Source organism: Poecilia formosa, unplaced genomic scaffold (assembly GCF_000485575.1).
Source record: "Poecilia formosa unplaced genomic scaffold, Poecilia_formosa-5.1.2 Scaffold264, whole genome shotgun sequence".
NCBI lineage: Eukaryota > Metazoa > Chordata > Actinopteri > Cyprinodontiformes > Poeciliidae > Poecilia > Poecilia formosa.
Genome location: NW_006800203.1, coordinates 642004 through 653717, shown reverse-complemented (window position 1 = coordinate 653717; position 11714 = coordinate 642004). Strand labels below are relative to the sequence as shown.

The 11714-nt window shown below is 39.7% G+C and overlaps 1 protein-coding gene across 1 annotated transcript; it reads left to right on the top strand.

The window, feature by feature from the left end:
• The first annotated feature begins 419 nt into the window (after positions 1 to 419).
• Positions 420 to 6418, top strand: gja1b (gap junction protein alpha 1b). Its single transcript, XM_007570626.2, has 2 exons — positions 420 to 528; positions 3003 to 6418. Exon 2 carries the CDS (start codon positions 3019 to 3021, stop codon positions 4180 to 4182), a length of 1164 nt encoding a protein of 387 aa, XP_007570688.1. The 5' UTR covers positions 420 to 528; positions 3003 to 3018; the 3' UTR covers positions 4183 to 6418.
• The last annotated feature ends 5296 nt before the right edge of the window (positions 6419 to 11714 follow it).

Below are 11714 nucleotides of genomic sequence, written 5' to 3'. Positions count from 1 at the left end.
CTGTTCTACGAATAAGGCTCATAACTTTAGTTAACTCTAAATTGTGCAACACTGAGAAAAAGACAGAATTGTTTCCAAATTGTAGAGACATATTTTCACTCATTTTGAGTGAAGATTTTCACTCATTTCGTTACTGTACTGTCCACATTTATTCTTTATTGTTCAAATGTTTTATACTCTGATAAAATGTAATTTTTAGAAAGAGAGAGTTGTTCTTACAGCATGTGGCTTATTTGTGACACAGCAAATTAAACGGGGCTTTGGCAGGGATGTTGATGCAGTGGGATCCGTGAGGACAGAGAGGAGCTGCCCTGAAATTTTGGGGGGGAGTTTTGGCCCCTCCACTTCCAGCTTCCAGGGGCTTCGCGTTTTGACGTAGAGATCAGGTGACTAGAACTTTTCTGACTGACTCTTATAAGGGAAGTTTGAGGAGTTCGGCTCACTTTTTACTCCGGATTCCGATCGTGAAAAGGAAGTTTTTCCATAGGCGAAGAAAGTCCCGCTGGGCCGCCTTCTGTAACCCTGCAGGTAAGCTCAAGTGGAACCAAAGCCGTTGGTTTGGAAAAACAAACCGAAAACTATGAGAGCAGGCGTTAGAAATAGATGGATAATTTTTCCAGGCTCCTGTTAAAACTTTCCGACTTAAACAAAATCATTTTACAGAAAGGCTTGTATTTCTTTAGTATTTATGTTTAACCCTAGAAGACGTCTTGAAATAGAACTGAACCCCCATGTAAAGAAGTGTCTGTTGGACATTTAAAAGGGCTCTCTCCTCGTTTATTAAAGAGGTTTTTCAGTTACCAAATGAGATGGAGGGCTTTGCCCAGGACTTGACCATTTGGGACTCCAGCCGCAGTAGAAAGTGCTGAGGAGCAGCAAAGAGGTTCAGTTTTTCCAGTACTGTTCTGTGGACTGCAGCCTATTGTTCTGCTTATTTCTGCATGACAGACTCAGCCATGTAGAAAGTGGCGGGATAATAATCACACAGACATTATTGTCCTCAGCTCCTCATTACTTTTTGACTTGTTTGAAGCTGAAATGTCAGTTTTTAGAGCACTGGGGAAAACTTCATCTGGCTTAATGTGCAATAAGTGAGAGCACATGCATTTCATCTTGCTCCATGAGGATTAGACTACAGGTCATTTTCTAATTAAGGAATTGGATTTGTTCTTTTTACTCCAGGCTGTGGAGTGGACAAACATGGTTTCAGTTGGTAAAAGTGTAATAGAAAAACCTGTAATAAACTGTGACATTTATCACATAGTTATTTTAAAAACAGGATTTTCTTTTAGGTGTTATTGCAGGGTAGATAGATTTTCTCTTTCAAGGGGTAGGAGTAAAATAAAATATATGTAATTTTTCTTAAAGTCCAACACCTGCGATCTTTTCAGGACTTAGTGAAAAGCTCACTTAGGATTAAAGTCATGTGTGTAAGACTTGCCCATTTAAAACACACAATAACTAATTTCAAACAGCTTTTTTTATTTTAGAGAGACAAAAGCATAATTATAGAATAAAGTCTGGTATTTTTTTTCCAAAGGAAAAACAGATATGCGAAAGTTCTGTGTAAGCAGGAAGTTGATTTACTGCTTTCACACTTTGAGCAATTTAACTGCCCTGCCCTGCCTGCTTTGGGCACACATCACCATGTCTTTTTTTAGATTTAATCATCCTGTAGAACTTGTCAAATAAAACGGTATAAATAAGCTTTTCTTTTGCTCTTTGATGCTATTTATTTGTGTTTCCAGCTTTGTCATTTTTGTCCATTTAACCTCCCTTCCCACAAGGAAAAACTGTTGAACCTTAATGGCTCTTGGGTTTGCCGAGTTTTTGCTTTGGCATTGAAGTGGAGACCTTCTTGCCCAATGCATCTAAGGACAGGGAGTTAAACTTTGGCACACATACTAAAGCAAGTCTAAACCGCTCACATGACGGGTTTGAAAAGCTTGGGAAAAAAAAAAACCTCCCCATAGTAAGTTTAATTTTTTCAAATCTCAGGAATGTTATTTAGCATAGTATTCTGTCTGAGAAGATTCTTACTAATACTGCAAACATTTTGATTTTTGGGGTTTAGAAAAATGCTAAAGATTTAAGGAGTTTAGAAGTTTCAAGGATTTTAGCACCCTGCCTGTAGTACATGTGTAGTGTTGCAGAGAAGAACAGAAGTGCTTCTTGCTCCTTCTCTAAGCAGTTGAATTATTTTGTGGATTGCATCAAACATTTATGTTTTGCTCCGCCGAAAAGAAGAAAAACGTAAAATACAAATTAGGAAAAAAATAAACTAGGTATAAGGATTTGCCCGTAAGCTGTCAAAATTGTTTAGCCACAGAATTCTCTTGCATAGTACTGTTCATGTACCATTAGGGCTCCAGCTAACAATTCTTTTAGTAATCAAGTGTTCAGTTAAAATAATAATAATAAAAAAACAAGATTAAGCTTATTTTACAAAATATTAAAAACACATGAGTTGCTGCAGTGCTGCGTGACCTACATAGGACGCGGCCGTCACAAAGTCCTGTTGACCTTTGCTGCATGTCCCCCCCCCCTCTCATAGCCCACTTTCCTATATGACCACTGTCAAATAAAAAGGCCACTAGCCAAAAAAATAAAACAAAAATAAAATAAACATTTTACTGCCTAAAATGCAATAACCTAGCATTCCTTTAGTGTGTGTTTGATTATGTGTAACAAAGGATGCAATATTTCTAATGTCAAAATGTGAAACTCTCAGCCCTTTCCTCTTGACTTAACATCAATACATCAGTATAGGGCTGATGTATTGACTATTTTTTAATTGACCGGTTACAAATTTGATTGCAAAAGGTGCTTAGTAAATTTTTTAACAGGTAATACTAAAACTGACATTTGAAGAATTCTGGTTAGAGTTCATGATGAATCACGATCGGATCAATCCTAATTCAGCATGATTAATCCGATCATTTGTTGCAGACACATATATTATTATCTTTACAGTAACACATTCACAACTGCTTTTGTTCCAGCTCACTCTCCCGAAGAATGGGTGATTGGAGTGCATTGGGTCGTCTTCTGGACAAGGTTCAGGCCTACTCCACCGCTGGAGGAAAGGTCTGGCTGTCGGTTCTCTTCATCTTCAGGATCCTGGTGCTGGGTACTGCGGTGGAATCAGCCTGGGGAGATGAACAGTCTGCTTTCAAATGCAACACCCAGCAACCTGGTTGTGAAAATGTCTGCTACGACAAATCGTTCCCCATCTCCCATGTTCGTTTCTGGGTCCTTCAGATCATCTTTGTGTCAACACCAACGCTCCTGTATCTGGCTCATGTTTTCTATCTGCACAGGAAAGAGCAGAAACTCAACAGAAAGGAAGAAGAACTGAAAGCCGTACAAAATGATGGAGGCGATGTTGACATACCACTGAAGAAAATTGAGATGAAAAAAATGAAGTATGGTATTGAAGAGCACGGCAAAGTGAAGATGAAGGGTGCCCTACTTAGAACCTACATAGTCAGCATTTTTTTTAAATCTCTGTTTGAGGTGGGCTTCTTGGTGATCCAGTGGTATATGTATGGCTTCACGTTGTCTGCGGTCTACACATGTGAGCGGTCTCCATGCCCACACAGGGTGGACTGTTTTCTGTCCCGTCCAACGGAGAAGACCGTTTTCATCATCTTCATGCTGGTTGTCTCTCTAGTTTCTCTCTTGCTTAATATCATCGAGCTTTTCTATGTTTTTTTTAAGAGAATTAAAGATCGTGTAAAGGGGAAACAACAGCCCGCACTCTATGCCAGTGGAGGCACTTTGAGTCCGACCCCTAAAGAACTGTCCACAACAAAGTATGCTTACTATAATGGCTGTTCCTCCCCAACTGCTCCCCTATCACCTCTGTCCCCCCCAGGCTACAAGCTGGCCACTGGGGAGCGGGGAACCAGTTCATGCCGAAATTATAATAAACAGGCCAATGAGCAGAACTGGGCGAATTACTCTACAGAGCAGAACCGGCTTGGCCAAAATGGTGCTGGAAGCACTATTTCAAACTCCCATGTGCAAGCCTTTGACTTTCCTGACGATACACAAGTGCAAAAGAAACTTCCTTCATCAGTAGGACATGATCTCCAACCTTTGGCTTTAATTGATGCCAGGCCTTGTAGCCGTGCCAGCAGCAGGATGAGCAGAGCAAGGCCAGATGACCTGGACGTGTAAAGCAAGGTTTTGCCTACTTCCATGTCTGTCCAACTGACAAGATTATTCTCTGCAGGCGGAAGATCAGGCAACAATTGAGTGCATATTCATTTCAAAGCTGGGACTAACACAGTCACAGTGCTTAGTTTAGACACTCCTCCAGAGAAATAGCAAATCTAATTGAAATTTACATTTTTGTAAGACCTTTTAAAGGAGTTTCATCCATTTTATTTTGGAGTATTTCTGTAACTTTTCATGATATGAAACAGCCATAGGAAGTTTTAGGAGTCTAAACCTCGCTCACATTAAACAGATCAAAGCCTAATTTTAAAGCCCCAAGCAAATTTTAAACACTACTGACAAAAGCCACAGAGTGGGGGCAAAAATGGTTTGTCACCAATAGCAATGTGTGATTATTTCATGCTTGTGCTTTATTAGACTCACTGACAGGTCCCAGGCACTAACCAAATACCTAGTGTGTCAGATAATGCCACACTAGTGGCTAATGCTAATTCTAAGTAGTTAATGAAAAAGGAGCATGTAGGGAGGGGTCACCAAGCCGCTATGGCCTGTGAGGGAAAATGGCTGCAACAATCACATGACAAGAAAAGGTAAAAAATTGCAGCCACAACAAACATGGGGAATAGAAGCAATGTGCTTAGAGGCAGGAATACTGACACAGTACTTCTTGGATGTTTTCAGATAGCACAGCATTGTTAAAACACTGTACCTTTAACACATTGAATATAGGATGTGCACTAAAAGATCAGATAGTGTACACAAGGGAACAATCGGATGACTCGTAGCATAGTATTATGCAGGGTTTTCTTTCTTTTAAACTGTCACTGATTAGTTTGAAGACAAAGAAGCGGACAGGTGACACTGGTTTTCTGGATTTGTTTGGTCATTGCTGTTCCTTTTCAGGTAAGAACACTCCTATACTTTGATGTGTTAAATTTGCATGCCATGAAGTGATTGGAACATGATAAAGAATGAACTGGAAGGATGATGGTTTGGAATGCTGGTAGAAATATGGGGTTTTTACCTACCAACACAGATTTGTTCTTATACTTTGCCCTTTACCGAGATCATTCAATATAATTAATAGCCATGCTTACCCTGTATTGCCAAACTGTGATTTTGTCCACATTCAGGGCTGAACATTTGTTCAGTCATTGTCTCCTTCTCACAAGGAAAACTGTAGTTGGATGGTTTTATGACTATGTTGTGTCAGTAGACATGCTGCGGTTTTCATGAGGAAAGGGGAACCTGGAAAGGAAAGCACCTTTCAACATGCTACTGCTGTGTATCATCTCAAAACAATACTCCATCAACTCCAAATAGGCAGATTTATTGAGAGTAAAAACATTTTTTTTTCTTTCTTTTTTTGTGTCAAATTCCAACATTCTCATTCACCAGAAGTGGTAACTCCTGATAAACTTTGAATAATTTTGGTGTTATACATTTCATTTTGTAGTCTCTTCTTTTCAAGGTACACATGAAAGTGGCAGGAATTGCAAACAGACATATCACTGCTTGTTTGTGGGTTCCTTAAAGAAAGACTTTATTAGATTTTATTAACATCATTTATTTAATGACCAGCGTTCTTATTCTTTTTTTTTTTTCATTTCTTTGTCAGTAGTATTTAAAAATGTGTTTTAGATACTTGAGTGAATGTTTTTTTTTTCCTTGTTTAACTCATTGCTGCTTGAGAAATAGATATTTAGTACTGTATATCAAGCTAACTGTGTCACAATAAAAATGTGAAGTGTTTGGAAGACTGGTCATGGATCTGGACTAATATTTAGTCTTCTCTTACCTTAAATCCAAATCATTTTAGTTCCACAACTGTCAAAACTAGATGAAACTTTATTTGGGGAGTTTTTTGCAACTTTATGTCAATAATTTTGTCGGTACTGACAAGGATCTTTTCATTTACAAAGGCATTTGCACTGAGATCTTGCTGTTAAAAGATGTAACTTGATGCAAATTGTATGTGAAGAGTTTTCTGATAAATATGTTACTAATTTATTTTACAACACAAAGCTCCATTCTATTCAATATAACAGACAACTGACCATTTTTAGTTAATTGATTTGCGAGATATGTCTTCCACTCTGACTGAACAGAAGCAAGCATTAGACATGTTTACCCAGGGGATCTGCTATTGTACAAAGTAAAACTGGTAGTAAAATATTCTACTTATTAACTGCACCTGTGAAATGCTATCTTAACCAATAAATGTTCTCAGTCCTCATCTTTGGTTGAACTGCTTTTTTTATGAGATGCTAATCAGGGTTGAAATAACGGTAATGATTTTTCACAGTTGTTTGCGTCATTGTTTGGACTTTGTGGCCATTAGTCATCAAAGAGTTTTTAGTTTCCATCAGAAATGCTTGTTTGTCCCGCTATAATATGCATTTGATTATAATAAAATCATTTTTTTATTTCAATAATTTTAGTTCATTTCTCTTTGGGTCATGTCCAAAAGAATGAGGTCACGGATACAAGCAGCCAAAACTCTCTGTAGGGTGGCTGGGCTCTCCCTTAGAGATAGGGTGAGAAGCTCAGTCATCTGGGAGGGACTCAGAGTAGAGCCACTGTTCCTTCACGTCAAGAGAAGTCAGTTGAGGTGACTAGGGCATCTGGTTAGGTTTCCTCCTGGATTCCTCCCTGGTGAGGTGTTCTGGGCACGTCCCACAAGGAGGAGACCCCAGGGAAGACCCAGGACACACAGGAGGGTCAATGTTTCCCTGGAAACACCCTGGGATCCCCCCAAAGCATCTGGCCCAAGTGGCTGAGAGGAACGTGTGGGTCTCCCTACTTAAGCTTCTACCCCCATGACCCGACTCCAGATAAGTGGAGGAAAATGGATGGATGGATGGATGGATGGATGGATGGATGGATGGATGGATGGATGGATGGATGGATGGATGGATGGATGGATGGATGGGTTCTATGCTGTCCCTTTTCAGAGCATGCTTATCCTTAAGTTTAGTGATTTTACTTATTCACAACAAATGTAATTTGATGAGTGTCATTTCAAGTTGTGTCTTTGATATAAATATTAGGAATACCTGAGAATTGTGTATTTGTCTAGTTTCTACGGTAACATCTACAATGTGCATAGCTTTTATTAGCACTCACTTTTAATGAAGTACTTTAATTGCAGTTCTATGTGTGATAACAATTAACCTTTTGAGACATTTGCCTGTGCCCTGTCACATATTCAGGAGAGTTAGAAAAAATTATCTAACACATGAAAACAAAGTAAAAAAGGGATTTTTTTTACTTTAATACTTGGGTGGGCTGCATTATAGAAGCTTTGTTACACAGAAAGTATGTTCCTGGTATGTGGCATTTCCTTGGCAACTCCAGAGAGAACATTCACACTATCCAGAATAACTGCACACTAGTAAATCTAAACTGACTGCAGGTATAACTAAAAGTGCAGTGTAAGATAAGATAATACTTTGTTAGTCCCACGAGTAGGAAATCGAAGCTGTCTTGACAGAACAAGAGTACAGAAATGAAAAAGAAAACAGAATAAAAATACAGTACATTGTCGAAAAAATACCATAAACACAAATATGAAAATATCCATATATACAAAATACACATATACATAACCTGACAGTCATAATTTTAGACAGTGGGAGGAAGCCAAAGCACTCGGAAAAAATCCACACATGCACAGGGAGAAAACTCCAAGCAGAAAGACGCCTGGCTGGGAATCGAACCAGGACCTTCTTGCAACAGTACTACCAACTGTGCCACTGTGCAGTCTGCTCATGTAACCAATGTAGGTACATAGTTATCTTACTAAATAATTATGGTAAAAAAAATGGTAAATGGTAAATTTTACCTTAACAAATCCTATTGGATGGTCTGCTGAGCTCAACTATTTCCATCCTTGTTTGACGTCTCCACTGGCCACAGCTTTCAGCCAACATTCCACACATGCCAGCTGCCACTTGCCATTACCGATTTCTGTGGGTCAAAAAATGCCTTAACCCATAACACGGCCATTTTGGTACCTGCCTGGTTATTTGAATAATTAACTTTTATCAAATAAGAAACAAATCTGAAGTGTCCAAAAAAGGCACACATGCTACTTTACTTTGTACTTGTAGTGAATTGTAAGGAGATTATACCTACATCAAGATATTATTTATTTTACAATATGTATTGATATGATTATTTGAGCATTCCAGTTTGATTGCATTATCATTAAACCATACAGTTCTGTCCAACAAGTATATGTGCAAAATGTTTTCATGACCTACTCAGTGAATAAAATAAACTATACTATATGACTGCTTTCAATTAATTGAGTTTCTTCCAAAATATGTGCACACAGACGTTCTCAAACAGCACAGACAACCTCTATGCAAAATATAAAAATTAGATGATTTTTACAGGAATTTTTGTTTAAATATGTCCAACCATGATCTAAACCCACTTATTCTTGCAAAGTTACAGAACGACTAGTGCTCCAGCTTTCATTGGGCAAGAGAAAGGATAGACCTTGGACAGGTTGTTGGTCCATCAAAGCAGAAGTTTACATTCCTTTTCTCACTGTCTAGAAGTAAATCAGACTACACATCTAGTTTTAAATGATAAAACACGTACACGTATAGCTCCCAAAGCACTTCATAATACATGAAGCCATTCACACACACATTCACACACTCATGGTGGCAAGCTATAGCACACGTGCATGCCATGCAAGGCTGTCACGCACCGGCACCATGGCCCTCTGACCACCGCCAGCAGGCAATGCAGGTGAAGTGCCTTGCCCAAGGATACAAAAGCAGAGGCAGATGGAGCAGGAAGAAGAAAATTGTGGTTCTATTTATGGTTATCGTTTAATACAAAAACTTCAAACCCATAAAACTAAAAATTGTAGTTACAATTACAATACATGATGTCAAACTCCAGTTCGGTACATTATTCTAAAGTCTGTGTTCCTGTTGCATCACACTGTTTCTTAGTGATTATAGATGAAGTATTAGCAAATATTGCAGCTCAGAGAATGAATGGGGGACTGTTTATCTCACTGTTAAGTTAACTTCCTATCACATTCACCTGCTAAATATTGCATTTCTGCATGCCTGACAAACACAGGACTGTCGAAGATACTCTACATACTTTTTAGGAAAATGATTAATCAGGCTTTATTTGGAGAACACCTTTCAGCATAACACAAAGCATTTTACAAAAGTTAAAATCAGAGAGAAAATAAATGTACTATTTTTTGTCTGCTAAAAAGGCTGAATAGGAGGAACCATCATGGGAGGACAAGCCCCTACATGGGATGTACCACCGACAAATAACTGAAGTGGCTGATATCAGGAAATCCTACCAATGGCTGGAGAAAGCTGGACTCAAGGACAGCACAGAGGCCCTCATCCTGGCCGCCCAGGAACAGGCCCTAAACACCAGAGCAATAGAAGCTCAGATCTACCACACCAGACAAGACCCAAGGTGTAGGTTGTGCAAGGAGGCCTCTGAGACAGTCCAGCACATAACAGCAGGGTGCAAGATGCTGGCAGGGAAAGCGTACATGGAACGACATAACCAAGTGGCGGGCATAGTGTACAGGAACATCTGTGCAGAATATGGACTGGAAGCCCCGAGGTCAAAATGGGGGACACCCCCAAAGGTGGTGGAGAATGACCGAGCTAAGATCCTGTGGGACTTCCAGATCCAGACAGACAAGATGGTAATGGCGAACCAACCGGACATTGTGGTGGTGGATAAAGAACAGAGGAAAGCCGTTGTTGTGGATGTAGCAATACCAAGTGACCACAACATCAGGAAAAAGGAGCATGAGAAACTGGAGAAATACCAGGGCCTCAGAGAGGAACTGGAGAAGGCCTGGAAGGTGAAGACCACAGTGGTGCCTGTGGTCATCGGGGCCCTCGGGGCAGTCACCCCCAAACTGGAGCAGTGGCTCAAACAGATCCCAGGAACAACATCAGACATCTCAGTCCAGAAATGTGCAGTTCTAGGCACAGCCAAGATACTGTGCAGAACCCTCAAGCTCCCAGGCCTCTGGTAGAGGACCCGAGCTCAGAGGATGAAAGAGACCACCCACGGAGGGTGAGAGGGGAATTTTTTTTTTTTGATATATATATATAAATAAATATCAAGATCCAAGCAGTTGGAAATTGCAAAATGTGCTTAATGAGAAAAGAGCACAGATGTCTAAAACAACAGAAGGAAGTAAGAGTAAGCATCAGAAGGATGCCAGTGGTTTGATAACTAGACTAAAGGGGTCACCCCACCCTACGCCTCCTTCAAGATGAAATGGTCTTGTTCGTACTTCCCTGACTGCTGTTTAAAAAAAAAGAGAACTATATGGTGAACAAAAAAGACTGGTAAAAACTCTGAACCCCAGAATGCACTGCAATGTGAATAGACGTCAGCAGAATCTCTGTGACATCACTGAACAATAAAACTTGAGCACAGTAGTTCTCAACCTCTGTTTACCAGTAGTCTTCTGAGTCTGCATTTGGAAGACACACACTGTGTGTAGACTGGCCTAAAGCCAGCTCATTTCAGCTCCTGTAGAAAAGAAGTTTAAAGAATGATAGATTTTCCAATAAGAAACAGTCAAGTCAGTTGCTAGCCATCTGGGTGCCCTAAGCACACATGCTTTGTTATAAAAGTATTACTGATTAAACTTTAAAAATTATGTAGCTTTATGTTATTAAAGCTAAGGTGCTTTAAAGCGTTGTGCTTTGTGTGCGTGGGCGGAGCTCCAGCACTGTTTCTAAATACATTTCCTCTATACTGTCCAGGGAGACAATGACGTTTGAGACTGCACCATGTGCTGCTGAGTCGAAGGTGTCCATTACAGGAAACTGTTTATCCTCTGTCATCAGTGTCCATTATAACTAGAATTAGGATTCGTGAAAGGCTAAGTTGTGGTGAACCAGCTGTAGCGTAGCAGAGAGCAAGGGGAAGGATGTGATTGGGTGTTTCATGTATTGCTGCAGTTAATATTGGTAGTGCTGGCAGAAGTATGTCATATTTATTTATTTTATCAGATTATTTGTCTTACTGTCACAACATCATGATAATTTTCACATATTTCTAATATTTCTTCTTAGAAAGAAGCCTAAGAAAATATGAAAGATCGCCAGTCCATGGGCAACACAGAGAAATACAGAGAAATTCATGCACACACACAAATCTTAGGAGAATTTAGAGACCAATCAACCTGGTAGTCATATTTTTGAATGGTTGGAGGAAGCCGGAGTGTCTGGAGAGAAACCATGCATGCACAGGGAGAACATGCAGAAAGACCCCGAGCTACGAGCCGAGCCCAGGATCTTCTTATCCTTTTGCTGTAAGGCAACAGTGCTACCAACTGAAGCACTGTTCAAAACTGCAAAACTGCACTCCTTAAACTGCAAATCAGGTTGGAGCTGTTAAATGTCAAGCGATGAACACTTAATGCATGGTTTTTCAGAATTTTAGCAAGGTGTTATTGTATTTAGCAAGGTGTTATTAGGTTGTAGTGTTTTTTTAGTTAATTTACTGTG

Excerpts from the sequence above, each read along its gene's own strand:
- gja1b (XM_007570626.2), top strand. The coding sequence starts at position 3,019 with ATGGGTGATTGGAGTGCATTGGGTCGTCTTCTGGACAAGGTTCAGGCC.